This window comes from Oryctolagus cuniculus, chromosome 18 (genome assembly GCF_051225735.1).
Source record: "Oryctolagus cuniculus isolate XC-2025 breed Fujian yellow rabbit chromosome 18, ASM5122573v1, whole genome shotgun sequence".
Taxonomy (NCBI): Eukaryota; Metazoa; Chordata; class Mammalia; order Lagomorpha; family Leporidae; genus Oryctolagus; species Oryctolagus cuniculus.
In genome coordinates this window covers 12,802,587-12,821,278 of record NC_142884.1, presented here as the reverse complement: position 1 = coordinate 12,821,278, position 18,692 = coordinate 12,802,587, and the positions used below count along the sequence as shown (strand labels likewise).

At 60.7% G+C, this 18,692-nt stretch overlaps 1 protein-coding gene across 2 annotated transcripts; it reads left to right on the top strand.

Moving 5' to 3' along the window:
• The first annotated feature begins 703 nt into the window (after positions 1–703).
• Positions 704–18,390, top strand: LOC138846698 (17-beta-hydroxysteroid dehydrogenase type 3-like). Of its 2 annotated transcripts, none has more exons than XM_089319828.1 (11): positions 704–796; positions 7,875–7,921; positions 11,593–11,668; positions 11,861–11,971; positions 12,058–12,128; positions 16,798–16,842; positions 16,968–17,002; positions 17,118–17,199; positions 17,531–17,596; positions 17,843–17,992; positions 18,085–18,390. In XM_089319828.1, exons 5-11 carry the CDS (start codon positions 12,072–12,074, stop codon positions 18,187–18,189), a joined length of 540 nt encoding a protein of 179 aa, XP_089175954.1. In that variant the 5' UTR covers positions 704–796; positions 7,875–7,921; positions 11,593–11,668; positions 11,861–11,971; positions 12,058–12,071; the 3' UTR covers positions 18,190–18,390. The 2 variants fall into 2 exon arrangements, with proteins under 2 accessions (XP_089175954.1, XP_069919312.2); XM_070063211.2 differs by lacking the exon at positions 704–796 and adding an exon at positions 7,464–7,654.
• Positions 18,391–18,692: the final 302 nt, after the last annotated feature.

Sequence of the window (18,692 nt, the reverse complement as noted above, 5' to 3'; positions counted from 1 at the left end):
TGCAAACAAAGTCATTATAAACTGTGCCCTTTACTAAGTCAGTCTGCCCCAGGGGAACTGGTGTGGCCGCTGGGGCGAGCCCAGGAATTTTGCCCCAGGCTGGTGGAACCCAGAGAGAACATTCTCCCTGGTTAGAAAGCCAAGCTCTCAGCACGCAGGAGGGGAATGTCCAAGTGGACTTTAAAGGGGCGACTGCGGGAAGGGGCGGAGCCTAGTGGGAGGTCCTTAGGTCAATGTGGGGGGGGGGGTCCCTGACCTGGAAGGGATTCCGGCAGCTCTCACGCGGGAGTGGGTTCTCGCGAGACCTGAGTGGCCCTCAAGGTACGCGGCTCTTGGTGCCCGGCCCGTGGCGCGGTCGCCTGACTGGTTGGGTGGCACAGCCGCAAAGCGGTGCTCCTGGAGCCCCCAGTCTTAGCCTTGGCGCCTCCCAGACTGTGAGCTAAATAAATCTCTTTTGTGTATAAAGTTGGGCTGCCCCAGGCACGCTGTCACTGTAAGAGAAACCTGACCAGGGCCGCGCCACAGCCACGCCAGTGGCGCCCCTGTCCCCGGCCCTCATCATGCCCCTGTGGGTGACCATGAGGAGTAAGCCCACCTGAGACCCCCTGCCCACCCCAGGGTGGACCTGGAGAGCAGAGGGAAGCCGGAAGCTGGAAGCCGGGCTTCCTGGTAATGGCTGTCGAGGGCCCTGGCCAGCTGGCCGAAGCAGCCAGGGTTTCAGGCTCTCGGCTCGTCCCCTGTTCCTCGCTGGTTCTGAAAGCCGCGGGTTACCGTCGGACCCGATGTGGTGCCTAAGGTGAGAGGGGGTCCGGGGAGGGAGCCCCCAGACCTGTGGCTGGGCGGATAGGGGAAGGGGGGGTTGGCTGGGGTAAAGAGACCAGGGCAGCAGAGGGAGGGGACTTGTGGTATCCAGGAGGGTGCTTTGTTATTTTTTTTTTTAAGGTTTATTTATATTTATTTGAATGGCGGAGTTACAGTGAACTGTCAGCTGGTTCACTCCCTAGATGGCCTGAGAGGGCTGAAGCCAGGAGCTTCTTCCGGGTCTCCCAATTGGGTGCAGGGGCCCAAGCACTTGGGCCGTCCTCCGCTGCTTTCCCAGGCCACAGCAGGGAGCTGGATCGGAAGTGGAGCAGCCGGGACGGGATGCCGGTGCCACAGGTGGCGGTGTAGCCTGCCGTGCCACGGTGCCAGGCCCGGGAGGGTGCTTAGGTTCAGACTGAATCCGGGAGCTGGGGCGGCAGATGCCGTGTGGCTCCTGGTTACAGAGCTGGGACGCTGGTTAAAGAAAAAGTAAAGTGTGAGTGTTTGCAGGGAGCTCAGCAGTCGGCCTCCTCTGGGGTTTTTGCAACGTTTTTACCCCGGGTGGCACTGAGGCTGGCGTTGTGACCACACTGACGCTCAGCTCCTAAGAAAATACACCACTGTGCCATTTCTTACGGTGACAAAAAGCCCATTTTGGGGTTGAAGGATCGGTTACTGTCAGCAACACTGAATCAGGGCAGGCGTCGATGCGCCCGCAGCCTACACCGGAATGCCTGGTGTGAGTCCCGGCTGCTTTGCTCCATCCCATCTTCCCGCCAGGGCACCGGGGAGCCAGCCAGTGCCGGCTCTAGTGCTGGGGTGCCTGCCACCCACGCTGGAGACCCGGATGGCGTTCCTGGCGTCTGGCTGCCACCTGACCCAGAAGTGACCATTGGCAGTTTTTGGTAGCGCCTCCAGCTCTAGCTCTCTACCTTTTAAATAAATATGTACAATTTTTTTAAAGTAAAAAAAAATCCAACAGTACACAAGTCACAAGGCTGGCTACCCCCACAAACGGGTCACTCAAATATTTTCTCTTGCTAATCTACATTTGGAACAGGAGGAGCTGGGGAGAGACTTACCTTGGCTTGGTGCTCCTGGCAGAGATTTGGAAATTGATGTGATTTTTTTTTTTTTTTTTTTTTTTGGACAGGCAGAGTGGATAGTGAGACAGAGAGACAGAGAGAAAGGTCTTCCTTCGCCGTTGGTTCACCCTCCAATGGCCGCCGCAGCTGGCACGCTGCGGCCGGCACACCGCGCTGATCCGAAGCCAGGAGCCAGGTGCTTCTCCTGGTCTCCCATGGGGTGCAGGGCCCAAGCACCTGGGCCATCCTCCACTGCACTCCCTGGCCACAGCAGAGAGCTGGCCTGGAAGAGGGGCAACCGGGACAGAATCCGGCGCCCCGACTGGGACTAGAACCCGGTGTGCCGGCGCCGCAGGCGGAGGATTAGCCTAGTGAGCCGCGGCGCCAGCCAGGAAATGGATGTGATTAAATATCCTGCGTTTTGCCAGCCCCGTCAGGCCCCAGGGTCTGTCAGCTACGGGCAGTCTCCTGGGTAAGCAGAAGGGCTGTGGCGGCGCTGGCATCCCACATGGGCGCCGGTTCCAGTGCCAGCTGCTCCAGCTCTCTGCAATGGCCTGGGAAGGCAGTAGAAGATGGCGCAAGTCCTTGGGCCCCTGCACCTGTGTGGGAGACCCGGAGGAAGCTCCTGGTTTCTGATCGGCTCAGCTCCGGCTGTTGTGGCCATCTGGGGAGTGAACCAGCAGATGGAAGACCTCTCTCTCTCTCTCCCCCTCTCTCCCTCTCCCCCTCTCCCTCTCTCCCCCTCTCCCCCTCTCTCCCTCTCTCCCTCTCTCCCTCTCTCTGTAACCCAAATAAATAAAATAAATCCGAAGAGGAGGAAGTGCTGGCCTCTTGGCTCTGGAAGCCATGGGGGAGGAAGCCCCCGCCCTCTCTGGCAAGTGGCTGGGTCTGAGATGAACCGACAGCAGGCAGATCCACAGGAGAAGAAGCCTAACGGGTTATCAGTTCTCAATTTTGCATGCACAGTGGTATCACAGAGAAAGAAAGTACAAAGGAAAAGTGACCCTGCCGGCTTAGCGGGGCCCTCAGGAAGGTGGGCGGGGGGCGGCGGCCTGTGACTGATGGCTGTCTGGATTTGGCTAAGAAGAGTCAACATTTACCGGTTGGTGAAGCTCCCCGGGAGGGGACTTAGGACAGCGGTGACCCGTGGGTTCTTCCGAGGGCGGCCGAAAAGCTGAGCTCCGAGGAAGCGTCTCCCGGGCTCCGATCCTCTGCCGCCCCGTGCCGCGTCTACACGTCCGCAGGTCTTTCTCCCGAAGGCGGAGGGAGATGCTGTCGAACTGGGCCCACTCCTGGAAGACAAATCCTGCTCTCTGCAGTGCACAGAAGAGCGGTTCGCAGCACCAGCGACAGAGGGGCCGTGAGCTCCAGGGGGACAGGTTTTGTATGCGACAGCGCTAACTTGGTGTCGGATAGGATTCCATATGGTAATATGTCAGAGGAGAAAAAGAAAGAAAAAGAGAAATCAGCGTGGGGTAGCAGATAAAGCAGTAAAAGCAGGTTTTTAATTTTAAAGTAAAAAACAGTTTCTTAAAAGAAAGACATTTATTGGAAAGATTGAGCGGCAGAGAAAGATTTTTCATCCAAAGGTTCACTCCCCCCATGGCCACAACAGCTGGAGCCAGGAGCCTGGCGCTCCGTCTGGGGCGCCCGCGTGGGTGGCGGAGGCCCCAGCGCCTGGGCCGTGTCCTCTGCGTTCCCAGGCGCAGTAGCAGGGCGCCGGGTCGGGAGCGGAGCAGCCAGGGCTGGAGCTGGGGCCCTGGCACAGGTGCCGGCGTCACAGCGGTGCCTGACCCTCCGCTCCCCTGTCAGCCCCACGCACAGCAGGGTGTGTGCAGAAACGGGAGCAGGGAGGAGAGGCAGTGGGCTCCACTCCAAATACTCTGAAAAACACCTAGAAGGGCAAATTTAATGTTATACGTATATATATAAAAGATTTATTTTATTTGTTTGAAAGAGTTACAGAGAGAGAGAGAGAGAGAGAGAGAGAGAGAGAGAGAGAGAGACAGGGGTCTTCCATCTGCAGGTTCACTCCCCATTTTTGGCTCCAATGGCCAGAGCTGTTCTGATCCGAAGCCAGGAGCCAGGAGCTTCTTCCGGGTCTCCCACGTGGGTGCAGGGGCCCAAGGACTCAGGTCTTAGGCCCATTTTCCCACGAGCTGCGCGGGAGCTGGGCTGAGGGCACACGCAGAATCACCGCGTGGGGCTCCACGGCTGTGACTCCACGGCCGTTCCCACTCCTCCCGTGGGAAAGGCCCGGCTCCGATGCGGCTGCCTGGGCCGTGGTCAGGTGATACCACGACCTTTCTCTGTTTGACTCCGCAGCGGAGTTTAACCCAATGTTCCAGCTGTCAGTTTTCTGGCCGCAGGAATCCAATCTCCCTCCCGGCAAAGTCAACATTTGCCTGCTGGTGTCAGAACCCTCTGTGTCTTGGCACCGCCTTCTGTCGGTGACTCCTGGGCACCCCGGCACCCTCTGCCCCTCCACACAGGGACCCCAGGTCGGGGGGCAAGCGAAGGTGGGGCTGTGGGAGATGGGGCGAGCCTGGACACGTGGTAGGTCACTGTGCGGCCTCCCAGACGGGTCTTCGCGGAAGGCAGGCGTCCTGCAGGCGGTGAACACGAGCAGGGGCCTGTGTGAACCGGCTCTGGCCTGGCAGCTGAGACGCCTGGGAGCCGGCCGGGGAGCCTGGGTCCAGTATCCCACTCCCGACCCCAGCTTGCACCGGCTGCCGGGCAGGAAGCGGCCACGGACCAATATTTGGCCCCTGCCACCCACGTGACCCCAGGTGGAGCTGGGCTCCTGACTTTGGCCTGGCCCGTTTCCAGCTGTTGCAGGCATTTGGGGAGTAAATGAGCAGGGAAAATCTCTTATCTCTCTGCTTCTCAAATAAGTACTTTTTTTTTTTTTAATATTTATTGATTTATTTCAAAGGTGAAGTTACAGAGAGGCAGAGGCAGAGAGATCTCCCATCTGCTGGTTCACTGCCCAAATGGCCAGAGCGGCCAGGAGCCAGGAACTCCGTCCAGGGCCTGGACCGTCTTCTGCTGCTTCCCCAGGTGCATTAGCAAGGAGCTGGATGGGAAGTGGAGCAGCTGGACTTGAACTGGCGCCCATGTGGGATGCTGGCACTGCAGGTGGTGGCTTTACCTGCTATGCCACGGTGCCGGCTGCATGTTTTACAGAGAAGAGAAAGAGAGAGATGTTCCATGCGCTGGTTCACTCCCCAGATGACCAGGGCAGAGCACGACCAAAGCCGGGAGCCAGGAGCTTCGTGGGGGTGCCCCGTGTGGACGCCGGGGCCCAGGCACTTGAACCATCTTCCAGCGCTTTCCTGGGTGCATGAGCAGGGAGCTGGACTGGAAGTGGAGCAGCCGGGATTCAAGGTGGCGCCCGTATGGGATGGCAGCGTGGCACGCACTGTGAGCCCCAGTTCCTGCACCACAGCGCCAGCCCCAAGTAAACCTCTTTAAGAAGAGCACCGTGCCCGTCAGTAGCTGCAGTGCCCACGCTGCACCCCCAGGGGCGCTCTTGAACTCGTCCCTTTGACCTCTGCAGCTTCCCCACCCCAATCCCTGCAGCCCTGGCACCCACCAGGCACCCCCACTGCTGAGTCCTCCTTGTGAAGTCCTTTACTTCTTACATTCTTGTTTATTCTCGTCTGCTTGAGTGAGAAAGAGAGAGAAACATGAGCTCTTTTTTTTATTTTATTTTATTTTTTATTTATTTGACAGGTAGTTACAGACAGTGAGAGGGAGAGACAGAGAGAAAGATCTTCCTGCCACTGGTTCACTCCCCAAATGGCTGCAATGGCAGGAGCTGTGCTGATCCGAAGCCAGGAGCCAGGAGCTTCCTCTGGGTCTCCCACGCGGGTGCAGGGGCCCAAGGACTTGGGCCATCTTCCACTGCTTTCCCAGGCCCTTAGCAGGGAGTTGGATGGGAAGTGGAGCAGCTGGGACTAGAACCGGCGCCCATTTGGGATGCCAGTGCCGCAGGCAGAGGATTAACCAAGTGAGCCACGGTGCCGGCCTCCCTTTTGAGTATTTTATCATAGATTTTTTTTTAATAAAGAATAAAGGCCTGCACCTGCCTCCTGGCTTTGGATTGGCACAGCGCACCGGCTGTAGCGGCCATTTGGGTGGTGAACCAACAGAAGGAAGACCTTTCTCTCTATCTCTCTCTCTCACTGTCCACTCTGCCTGTCCAAAAACAAAACAAAACAAAAACATAAAGCTAAGTGACGTAAGCCAGATGCAAAGGACACATGTATGGTTCCTTTTAGGTTCAAAACAGGCAGAATCAGCGAGACAGCCCCGGGCCAGCGCTGTGGCTCAGCGGGTTAGGCCGCCTGACTGCCCCAGGTGCCGGCTGCTCCACTTCTGATCCAGCTCCCTGCTGTGGCCGGGGAAGGCAGCAGAAGCCTGCGTGCTTAGGCCCCTGCAGCCATGCGGGAGACCTGGCTTCAGATCAGCTCAGCTCCAGCCGTTGCGGCCACACGGGGAGCGAACCAGGGGTCAAAGACCTCTGTCCTCTGTTTCTCTGCCCTTCAGACAAGTGCTCTTATAAAACATCTGTCTATGCCCAGTGTCTGGGAGGACCGTGCGCGCTTCTGTTTGTGAGCAGTGAGAGGCTGGGGTGAGCCTGGGCTCTGGGGCCCCACAGGGCACACCCAGGTCGCACACGTGGGAAATGGCCGAAGCGCTCGCATGCATTGCGGGAGCGATTTGATAGGTGAGTGAGCGGTTCTCTGCGTCGTCGACAGTCATTCCCCAAACCAGCACTTTTTGTGAAAGACCCAAGCTTGGATTAAAACATGTTTTTGCATCGAAACTGCTCAGCTCTTAGGCCCATTTTCCCACAAGCTGCGTGGGAGCTGGGCTGAGGGCACACGCAGAATCACCGCGTGGGGCTCCACGGCTGTGACTCCACGGCCGTTCCCACTCCTCCCGTGGGAAAGGCCCGGCTCCGATGCGGCTGCCTGGGCCGTGGTCAGGTGATACCACGACCTTTCTCTGTTTGACTCCGCAGCGGAGTTTAACCCAGTGTTTCAGCTGTCAGTTTTCTGGCCGCAGGAATCCAATCTCCCTCCCGGCAAAGTCAACATTTGCCTGCTGGTGTCAGAACCCTCTTTGTCTTGGCACCGCCTTCTGTCGGTGACTCCTGGGCACCCCGGCGCCCTCTGCCCCTCCTGGTCCCAGGGGCTTCCGTCTCCACAGTCGGGGGTCTCGCCCGGTCCAGGGAATATTTCACAACAAATATGGTGAATTGCAGGCTGTGCCTATTTTAGCACAGTCATAGTTGTAACAGAACTGAAATGTTAAGAACACCTGAAAATCGGAAACATATAACTTGCAAAGGTGGGAGGAGTCGGTAGGGGCACGGCGGGGGGGGGACGCTGAGGAGCCAAGGACCCCCCGCCAGCAGTGATCTGAAGAGCCCCCCACCCCCGCAGGAGCAGTGGGCGGGTGGGTGGGGCCGGCCCGTGGGCACGGAAGCCCGGGGTGTGGCTGAACGTTGGACCCACGGCTGGGGAGGAGCTGAGCGGCACGTAAATACCTGCTCCGTGGGCAGCGCCGGGTTCCCCGCGCGGGTCTGGTGGGGGCTGCGATGGAGTCCAGGTGGGACGTGCTGAGCGCGGTGGGCGCCATCACCTGCGCGTGGCTGCTGCTGCGGGTGGCGTGGGGAGTGGCCCGCGGAGTGTACGTGTACCTGCTGCCCCAGGCTCGCAGGGGCAGCCCTTGGCTCCGGGCGCAGGGAACCTGGGCAGGTGAGGCGTGCGGGAGGCCCTGGGGCGGGCAGGGCTGGCGCACGAGGGGTCCCTGAACCTGTCCCGTGAGGGGAGCAGGTGGCAGCCGCCGGCCAGGTGCAGGACCGCGAGGACAGCAAGAGGGACGGGTGGGTGTCGGGAAAGACGGCAGAGGGCGGAGGGCAGGCACGGGCGGGCACGGGCATCAGAGAGAGCCCCCGTTCCCTTCTCTCACCTCTAGTGGTGACTGGAGCCACCAGCGGCATCGGCAAGGCCTACGCGCATGAGGTGAGCTGGGCTGGGCGGGGCTCCTGGGCGGAGGGGGCCCCCGCAGGTGCTCACCCGGGCTCCCACAGCCTGCCCTCTCGCCCGCGCCCTCTGTCCCCTGACTCGTTCCGTCAGGACATAAGAGGGGCTCTTAGGGAAACAGTCTAGAAGCTAACCCAGGGAGGGCGTGGATCCCGAGGGCATCTGGGACTGGGACAAGCCAAAGCCAGGAGCCTGGACTCCACGGAGGACTCCCCTGTGGGTGACAGGGACCCAAGTGCTTGCACCATCACCTGCTGCCTCCCAGGGTACCACTAGCAGGAGGCTGGGGTGGGAGGCAGAGGCGGGACTTGAACCCGGGCCCTAGGGTAGGGGACGCTGGCGTCCCAGGCAGCCTCTCGCCCTGCACAGAGCGCCTGCCCCCAGGATAGATGCCAACAACTCGGGGGACCCCGCCCTTGCTGAGCGTGTGTTCTGCAAGGGAGGTGGGTGTCGACAAGGTGAATAGGTGGCTGCAGATTACCGGGAAGAGTCGGGAAAGGAGGGGGCTCTGAGAGGGCACGCCTTGCGCTGGTGTAGCGGGTGGGGGGGGGGGGGTTGTCAGTGACAGCCTCTCTGGGAGGCGGGGTGAAGCAGCGGGCAGCGGAGGGATCTGCAGGGTGAACGCGAGCCACGCAGCGCCCCGCCCCCAAGCCGGGGTGGGGGGCGAGGAGAGGGTGGGGGCCGTGGGAGATGGGGCGAGCCTGGACACGTGTAGGTCACTGCGCGAAAGACAGACGTCCTGCAGGCGGTGAACACGAGCAGGGGCCTGTGTGAACCGGCTCTGGCCTGGCAGCTGAGACGCCTGGGAGCCGGCCGGGGAGCCTGGGTCCAGTATCCCGCTCCCGACCCCAGCTTGCACCGGCTGCCGGACAGGAAGCAGCCACGGACCAATATTTGGCCCCTGCCACCCACGTGACCCCAGGTGGAGCTGGGCTCCTGACTTTGGCCTGGCCCGTTTCCAGCTGTTGCAGGCATTTGGGGAGTAAATGAGCAGGGAAAATCTCTTATCTCTCTGCTTTTCAAATACGTACACTTTAAAAAAAATATTTATTGATTTATTTCAAAGGTGAAGTTACAGAGAGGCAGAGGCAGAGAGATCTCCCATCTGCTGGTTCACTGCCCAAATGGCCAGAGTGGCCAGGAGCAGGAACTCCGTCCAGGGCCTGGACCGTCTTCTGCTGCTTCCCCAGGTGCATTAGCAAGGAGCTGGATGGGAAGTGGAGCAGCTGGACTTGAACTGGCGCCCATGTGGGATGCTGGCACTGCAGGTGGTGGCTTTACCTGCTATGCCATGGTGCCGGCTGCATGTTTTACAGAGAAGAGAAAGAGAGAGATGTTCCATGCGCTGGTTCACTCCCAGATGACCAGGGCTGAGCACGACCAAAGCCGGGAGCCAGGAGCGTCGTGGGGGTGCCCCGTGTGGACGCCGGGGCCCAGGCACTTGAACCATCTTCCAGCGCTTTCCTGGGTGCATGAGCAGGGAGCTGGACTGGAAGTGGAGCAGCCGGGATTCAAGGTGGCGCCCGTATGGCATGGCAGCGTGGCACGCGCTGTGAGCCCCAGTTCCTGCACCACAGCGCCAGCCCCAAGTAAACCTCTTTAAGAAGAGCACTGTGCCCGTCAGTAGCTGCAGTGCCCATGCTGCACCACCAGGGGCGCTCTTGAACTCATCCCTTTGACCTCTGCAGCTTCCCCACCCCAATCCCTGCAGCCCTGGCACCCACCAGGCACCCCCACTGCTGAGTCCACCTTCTGAAGTCCTTTACTTCTTACATTCTTTTTTATTCTCGTTTGCTGGAGAGAGAGCGAGAGCACGCGCCCTCTCATCCTCTGATAAATCTCCCTAAATACCTGCAACAGCCGGGCCAGGCCCCAGCCAGGAGCCCAGAACTGAACCTGGGCCTCCCATGCGGGTGGCAGGGACCCAGGTACTTGGGCCACCACGTGCTGCCCCCCAGGGATTGGTGATCCAGCTGGGACTCGAACCCAGGCACTCCAGCACGGGCTGTGGGCCTCCCCAGTGGTGGCTTCACCTCTGTGCCAAACGCCGGCCCCCAGGACCTCTAACTTTGAGACACCCAGGGTGAGACATACAAAGTTACTTCTAGATGCTCACGGAAAACTGAAACTAAAAGATAAGTTTGTTTCAGTGCCAAAAATGCTTGAAATCTGTGCATAAGAAAGGTGCTCAGGAGGCCGGCGCTGTGGGGCAGCCGGTAAAGCCGCCACTTGTGGTGCCGGCGTCCTCTGTGGGCGCCAGTTCGAATCCCGGCTGCTCCACGTCCAATTCCGCTGCCTGCTGAATGTGCTTGGGAAGGCAGTGGAAGATGGCCCCAGTCCACGGGCCCCCGCACCTGCGTGGGAGACCTGGAAGAAGCTCCTGGCTCCTGGCTTTGGACCGGCCCAGCCTGGCCTTTACAGCCATTTGGGGAGTGAACCAGTGGATGGCAGACCTCTCTCTCTCTGTCTCTCATGAAAAACGTGTACAATGAGAAGACTGCAAAACTCAGAAACAGTGGTCCGTGCCGCGTGGCCCGGGCAGCCCCAGCGGGTGCTGGGCAGTGCTCGCTGGCCGGATGGAGGATGCCCTTTGCACGGTCTGGTGGCAGCAGCCCCTGTGTGCCGCTGGTGGGCGCCCAGTCCCGGAACGCGCTGCCCTCGCCGTGCGCCAGCGGCTCAGCTGCGCCCACTCCACAAGTACTCGGGAACTCTGGTTCAGTGGGAAGGGCGTTCGGTGCAGAGGGAACAGCATGTGCCAAGCAAGCAAGGCCTGGAGGCAGGAAAGCCAGGGGTGCTGGCGGGGGCTGTCCGGCCGTAGAGGGCCACAGGCAGGAGCCAGGCTGCAGCAGCTGGGCGAGGGGTCTGGTTTTGTCCTGAGCAGGAGCCAGGGCAGGTCCCTGTTTTTAAGGACAGATAGAAACAGAGCTCTCCCAACCACTGCCCATTCCCCAAAGGCCTACAGCCCCCCGGGGCGGGCCGGGCCAGAGCCAGGAGAGCCGGACCTCAACCTGGGTCTCCCACGTGAGTGGCAGGGGCCCGGGGACCTGAGCCGTCACTGCTAACACACTAACAGGAAGCTGGAGCCGGAGCTGAGCTGTGGCTTGAACCCAGGCATCTGGCAAGCAGTGACGTAGCCTGTGTGCACACAACTCCCCCAAGGCGGGTTCTGAGCACTAGCGCCAGGGGCACGGGCAGTTTGTGCTGTGGGAGTGAGGGCCCTGCCCTGCCCTTGTCCCCAGTGCTACCCAGCAAGGAGCAAGTGCTGGGGGCTGGCACTGGGGCGCCGCGGGTTAAGCGGCCACCTGTGACACCCCCGCCCCATATCGGAGCCCCTTTCGGTCGTGGCCGTTCTGTCCATCCAGTTCCCTGCTGATGTGCCTGGGAAGGCAGCAGGAGATGGCCCAGTGCACGGTGGGAGAGCTGGGCGGGGTTGCGGGCCCCCAGCTTTGGCCTGGCCCAGCCCCACTCATCGTGGCTCATCATGGCCATTTGGGGAGTGAACCAGCGAGTAGAAGACCCCCCGCCCTCTCCCTGCCCTGTGCTTGTGGCTGCGGGCCAGGCCGACAGCCTTGTCTGTGGGCTTGGTGAATGATGACTCCGTCCACCCACCCATCCCCACTCCCTGCCCCCCCCCCGCCCCCCCCCCCCAGCTCGCCCGGAGAGGACTGGATGTGGTCCTCATCAGCCGGAACCTGAGCAAGTTGGAACTGGAGGCAAAGGAGATAGGTGAGAGGGTGACTCCCCGCAGGGCTGAGGGGCGCAGGCTGGGCGGATGGGGGCGGGGGTGCGGCGCGGACCGGGCGGATGGCCGGGGGATTGTGGGGGGCCGGGCCGGCCGAGGGTTGAGTGCGAATACCGGGGCTGCAGCAGGCCGAGGCTGTGCCCCCTGAGAGCCCGCCCCTCCTCGCCCCCTCCCAGAGAGGCTGCACGGCCGGCGCACTCGAGTCATCCAGGCCGACTTCACGGGCGGCCTGCAGATCTACGGGGACATCGAGGCGCAGCTGCAGGGCCTGGAGGTCGGCGTCCTGGGTGCGTGCCCCGCGGGCTCACCCCACCCCACCCCCGGCTCGGCCCACCCAGGGCTGTCCAGTGACCCTCTGTCTCCTCGCGCCCAGTGAACAACGTGGCCATGACTTACGGGAGTGGTGTGCTGAGAAAGCTGCTGGACTGCGAGAACCCGGCCAAAGTGAGTGAAGCGGGCGCGGCCCCTCTCCCTCCGACTCGGTACTGCCCTCTGTCGGGCAACCCGCGCCGCGCCCGGGCCCTTAGAACAGGTGCTGTACCGCCGTCACCCAGGACGCCGGCCGTGGCCGGGGCTGCCTGGGGTCGCCCCACCAAATGCCCTTCTGCGGGGCGCCACCCGCACAGCTGTTCGAGCTCAGCTTGGTTCGGACCTTCCCTGTTCCGTGGTGCTAGCTTTACAGAATGACCCACGTGGAGGAAGGGCGATGGGCCCAGCGGTCATGACCCCCCCACTCCGGGGCCCCAGCCTGGCTCTGAGCCCTGACTCCACTCCCTGCTAACGCAGGCCCTGGGAGGCAGGCGGGACGGCTCCAGTGGTTGGGTTCCTGCCACCTGCCTGGGAGAGCCGGCCACTGCACTGCACGGACTCAGGACCTGGACCAGTGGACAGGATCTTGCCACCTCTCTCTCCACCTCTTTCTGCCTCTCGACTTAATTAATTAATTGTAAAAAAGAATCACCACATGGCAAACCAGTGTGCTGCCAGCTAGAAGGTGTGGATTTTTCCACGTCTCTTTGGAGGTTCTTTTTTTTTCTTTTTTTTTTTTTTGGACAGTGAGAGAGAGAGAGGGAGAAAGGTCTTCTTTTGCCGTTGGTTCACCCTCCAATGGCCACTGCAGCCAGCGTGCTGCGGCCGGCACACTGCGCTGATCCGAAGGCAGGAGCCAGGTACTTCTCCTGGTCTCCCATGGGGTGCAGGGTCCAAGCACTTGGGCCATCCTCCACTGCACTCCCGGGCCACAGCAGAGAGCTGGCCTGGAAGAGGGGCAACCGGGACCGAATCTGGCGCCCCGACCGGGACTAGAACCCGGTGTGCTGGCGCCGCAGGCGGAGGATTAGCCTAGTGAGCTGCGGCGCCGGCTCTTTGGAGGTTCTTGATCAAGGGTCAGCTTCATTCTTGCACGTGGGGGTGGTCAATGTTCCCACCACTATTTGGTGGAAAGATTCCATTGTGTCTCCATTGAACAATCTCTGTGCCCTTGTCAAAATAATTTGGTCACATATAGGAGATCAGTTCTGGACTTTGCCATAGCACTTGTGCCCCGCCCCTTGTTTTTAAGATTTATTTATTTATTTGAAAGTCAGAGTTACAGAGAAAGAGAGAGAGAGGGCTTCCATCCGTTGATTCACTCCCAAAATGGCCGCAACGGCTGGAGCTGAGCCAATCAGGGGCTGGAGCTTCTTCCAGGTCTCCCGTGTACATGGCAGGGGTCCAAGCACTTGAGCCATCTTCTACTGCTTTCCCAGGCTCATTAGCAGGGAGCTGGATCAGAAGTGGAGCAGCTGGGACTCGAACTGGCGCCCATATGGGATACTCGCACTGCCGCAGAGGCTTAACCTGCCATGCCACAGTACCAGCCCCAGCATAAGGTTTTTTAAAAAGTAAAAGTCTTTGGGCCCCTGCACCTGTGTGGGAGACCCAGAAGAAGCTCCTGGCTCCTGGCTTCGGATTGGTGCAGCTCCGGCCATTACGGTCAATTGGAAAGTGGACCAGTGGATGGAAGACCTCTCTTTTTTTCTCTCTCTGCCTCTCCTTCTTGGTGTGTGTAACTCTGACTTTCAAATAAATAAATAAATCTTTTTTTTTTTATTTGAAAGACAGAACTATAGAGAGAGGTAGAGCCAGAGAGAGAGAGAGGTCTTCCATTCCACTGGTTCATTCCCCAAATGGCTATAACAGCCAGAGATGAGCTGATCTGAAGCCAGGAGCCAGGAACTTCCTCCGGGCACCCCCATGCAGGTGCAGGGGCCAAGGACTTGGGCTATTTTCTGCTGCCTTCCCAGGCCATAGCAGAGAGCTGGATCAGAAGTGGACCAGCCAGGACTCGAACTGGTGTCCACACGGGATGCCAGTGCTGCAGGCTTGGGCTTTAACCCACTGCACCACAGTGCCGGCCCCAATAAATAAATCTTAAAAAAAAGTAAAAGTGGTAAAGTCAATGAAGAGATACAGCTGGGGGCTGGCGCTGTGGCTTAGCGGGGTAAGTCTCTGCCTGCAGTGCAGCCGTCGCTGTTACACAAAAGAACCCGCCGGGGTTTTGTTTGGTCTTGGGTTGAATCTGGGAAGAGCTGACGCACACGCAGCCGTCCGGTGTCCCCGCGTGGCCCCTGCTGTAATCGGGCTCGGTTTCCGTCAGTGGCGTGCTGTGATTTTCTGTAAAGAAGTGGGGTCTCGCCTCCTGTTGTCAGAGTCGTTGTGGGTATTCACTGTGCCTCCCTGGTACGTCGGGTCTCGGAAACTAATTGCTTGCCGTTTTTCAGTGACCTGAGCGTCTGCGCCCTCCGTCCCCAGCTCCTACGTAGAAATCCCAACCCCCAGCACGGAGCCGTTAGGAGGCAGGGCCTCTGGGAGGTGACGGGGTCTGCGGGGCGTGTGTGCGGAATTGCAGAAGGCCAGGAGTATCTTGAAGCAAAACTCAGCCAGGAATCAAGAGTTCTTACAAAGCCCCAAGGCCCCGGCGAAGCAGGGAGCTAGTGGTTGGTGACAGCCACAGGTCGAGTGGGCCAGGATAGGCTCAGACGAGAGGACCTCAGAGAGATCGCAGAAGAACTGCGTGGAAAGAATTTAAATTCATGCATTTTAAAAACATATTTATTTATTTGAAAGGCAAGATAGAGAGGGGTCTTTCACTCAGTGGTTCACTCCCCAGATGGCTCAGCCAGGGCTGGGACAGGCTGAAGCCGGCCTCCAGGAGCTCCATATCGGTCTCCCGTGTGCCTGGCAGGCGCCCCAGCACCTGGGCTGTCCTCTGCTGCCTTCCCAGGCGCATGAGCAGGGAGCTGGATCAGAAGCGGAGCAGCCGGGACTCCAGCCAGCGCTCCTATGGGACACCAGCTTAACCCGCTGCCCCACCACGCCAGCCATGACAGTGGCAAGCGTCACTGGCGCTCCCACGCTTTCCTGGGGGTGGGGGTGGGGGGTTTCCGTTTGGGCGGTGTGGGGAAAGCCTCTGTCACGACCTCCTACGATCAGGAGAGCCCTCTGCGTGCCAGCCGCTGCTGCAGGGGACGCGGCGCGAGCTGGGTGAGCTGCTGGCTGCAGCCCCGCGTGCACGCGCCCCAGTGTCTCTCCACGGTCGGCCGGATACGTGGCACACGCTGTGTGACAGCGCCGACCGGCACAGCTGCACGCCGCACCCGCGCCAGTGAGGAAAGAACACGCGCCGTGTGATGCCCCTCATGTCCAGGGCAGAGCCCGAGAGGGGCCGGGGTATGGCCGGCTGAGGCCGCAGCAGTGACACGTGGGATACACTCAGGACTTTGTTCCTTCGTAGGCGTGGGGGTTAAGGATCCATCTGTGTTCACTTTGCACACGAGATGTTTGTGCACGGCGGTGTGTGTGTGTTATAAAATGTTGACAGATTAGGGCTGGCGCCATGGCTCACTTGGTTAATCCTCTGCCTGTGGCACCGGCATCCCATATGGGCACTGGTTCTGTCCCGGCTGCTCCTCTTCCAGGCCAGCTCTCTGCTGTGGCCGGGGAGGGCAGTGGAGGATGGCCCAAGTGCTTGGGCGCCTGCACCTGTATGGGAGACCAGGAGGAGGCACCTGGCTCCTGCCTTCGGATCGGCACAGCGCCGGCTGTAGCAGCCATCTGGGGAGTGAACCAGCAGAAGGAAGACCTTTCTCTCTGTCTCTCACTCACTGTCTAACTCTGCCTGTCAAAAAAAAATGTTGACAGATTAAAAGTCATAGGAGGAAGCTGATCCCATGTGGTGGGAATCTCCCTCCTCCCTCCTGTCCCACTCCCCGGAAGTGCCCCTCAGTGGAAGACATCGTAGGTGTGTTCCTCTGTGCGTGTAGAAGCGTGTGGGTGTTTTCTCCACATACATGTGTAGTGGTCTGCATTTTGCCTTTTTCAAACAGGCCTGTATCTTGGCCAGCATTCTTTTTTTAAAAAGAAAAGGTTTATTTTTTATTTTATTAGGCAGAGGTTCATTCCCCAGATTAGGCATGCATTTAAATTGTGCATGGATTTAAAACCCACATAAGCTCACCTTTTTTTAAAAAAAAAAGATTTATTTATTTATTTGAAAGTCAGAGTTACACAGAGAGAGGAGAGGCAGAGAGAGAGAGAGAGAGAGGTGTCTTCCATCCGATGGTTCACTCCCCAGATGGCCGCAACGAAGCCAGGAGCCAGGACCTTCTTCCGGGTCTTCCATGCAAGTGCAGGAGCCCAAGGACTTGGACCACCTTCCACTGCTATCCCAGGCCACAGCAGAGAGCTGGATCAGAAGAGGAGCAGCCGGGGCTAGAACTGGCGCCCATATGGGATGCCAACGCTGCAGGCCAGGGCGTTAACCTGCTGCACCACAGCGCCGGCCCCAAGCTCACCTTTTAATTCCACTTTTCGCTGGCTGTCTTTGAGGCCCCAGGTGCTTATCAGCCAGGGCGCTCGCTGTTCCTGACTCCGCTTAGCACTGCAGTGGTCTCTCTGAACGGATTTGTTTTACACACCTGTGTGCCTCCTGGAGCGACTTCCAGAGGCGGAGTGGACGGGCGTTAGCCTCCAGGGGGCGCTGTTTCGTAGAAGTGCGCTGGGGAGGCAGGAGCGCGTGGGAGCCGCGCGGGGCCGGGAAGGGAGCGGTGACCGGTTCCGTTCTGTCCCCTAGATCACGGCGGACATGGTGAACTGCAACGTCCTGTCGGTGGTCCAGGTGAGGCCGGCCGGCTGCAGGCCAGCGCCAACCCCGCAACCCCGCCGGGAAGGGGGCGCTGGGGGCGGGGCGGGGCGGGGTGGGGTCTGGCCGAGGGGCGACCCACTGCCCGCTCTTCTCCGCAGATGACGCGCATTGTCCTGCCCCAGATGGTCAGCAGGTGGGAGTCAGGCTGCATCCCCGCCCCCGCCCCACCCCAGGCGCCCCCTTCTCTGGTGCGGGGTTGGGGGAGGCCTTGGGCGGGGTCGACTTGCCGTTGCTGCGCCCTCCCGCAGGCGCAGGGGCGTCATCATCAACCTGTCGTCGGTGGCCAGCCTGCGGAGCATCCCGCTCCTAGCCACGTACGCGGCTTCCAAGGTGCGCAGTCCCCCCTACCCCAGAGCCGAGCCGGCGGGAGGGCAGAGGGGTCGCGGCCGCCAGACTCTGGCCAGGCCCAACGACGTCACCGGGGCACAGCCCAGCGGCCGAGCCAAGAGACGGCCTGGGAGGGGCCGGAGTCAGGGCCGGAGTGGGGAAGGCAGGGAGGCACAGGCCGCGGGGCTTCGGGTGCCCAGGTGAGGCGGGGGCCCTCGGTGGCCGAGGACCGTCCTGGGAACAGCAGGGCTGGAGCAGGCCGGCTGGATGGACCAGCCCGCCGGCCCCAGGGGAGGCTCTGGGTCCAGGGATCTCCCGTGTGCTTCCCCCGCAGGCCTTTGTGCGAAGCTTCTCCTTGGCGGTGGCCACAGAGTACCGCCCCCTGGGCATCACCGTGCAGGTGCCAAGCCGGGCCGGGGCGAGGGGCAAGGGGGGCAGCTCAGGAGGAAGGGGTGGGAGGGGCGTCGGAGATTCCTCCGCAGGCGTGGTTCCCGAGGAGGCGGGGCTCTGGTCAGGGGTCCTACGGTGTGTGGGGGGTGCGTGGGCTCGCGGGGCGGGGCTAAGGGCGTGGTGTTGCAGGGGGTGGGACCCCTGGGAGGGGCGGGATTCCGTCCGGGGCGGCAAGCGGACCCCTCCTTTCCTGCAGAGCGTGAGCCCCTTCGTGGTCTCCACAAACATGACCAAGCACCCCACACCCGGGCTTCTGATCAAGCTGCCTGAGGACTTCGCCCGCGAGGCGCTCGACACCCTGGGCCTCTCCTCCGATGTCTCGGGCTGCCTCAGCCACGCCCTGCAGGTGCCTGGGGTGGGGGTGGAGGGGTCGCTGGCCCCAGGCTCCGGGAGACCCCCGCCTGGACCGCCAGAGCTAACCTGGCTCCCCCTCCCCAGGTCCTCCTGATGCCGGTGGTCCTGCCGCAGTGGCTGCTTCACAGTCGGTGGGGGGACCAGATTTTGCTGAAGGTTTTCAGCTGGTTTATGGATTCAAGCAAGTGAGCAGGTGCGGCGGCCTGGCCGGTGTCTCCGCACTCCAGAAGCCTGGGCCGGTGCTGGCTGGCCTCCCAGAGATGTCTCCCACGTGGGAACAGACCACCAGGCCCGTGGCACAGTCAGAGCCCAGCACGCCCTCTGGCAGCGAGGCCTGCTGACAACCGAGCCACTGGAGAAAAATAACAATGAATAAACAGACACACGCAACACTGCAGTACCGAGAATCATTGCACCGCCTGCCTTAAAAGCCTGAATTAGGGAACACCCCTCCCCCACAATGCACAAAAGTTAGTGGGAGGGGCCGATGTGGCACAGTGGGTTCAGCACCCCGCACTGAGGCAGCAGTTTGAGTCCCGACTGCTCCGCTTCCGATGCAGCTCCCTACTAATGCGCCGGGAGGGCCCCTGCCGCTGGCATGGGAAACCCAGACGGGCTCCTGGCTCCTGGCTCCTGGCTCAGGCCTGGCCATTTAGAGAGTGAACCAGCAGATGGAAGATCTCTTTCCCTCT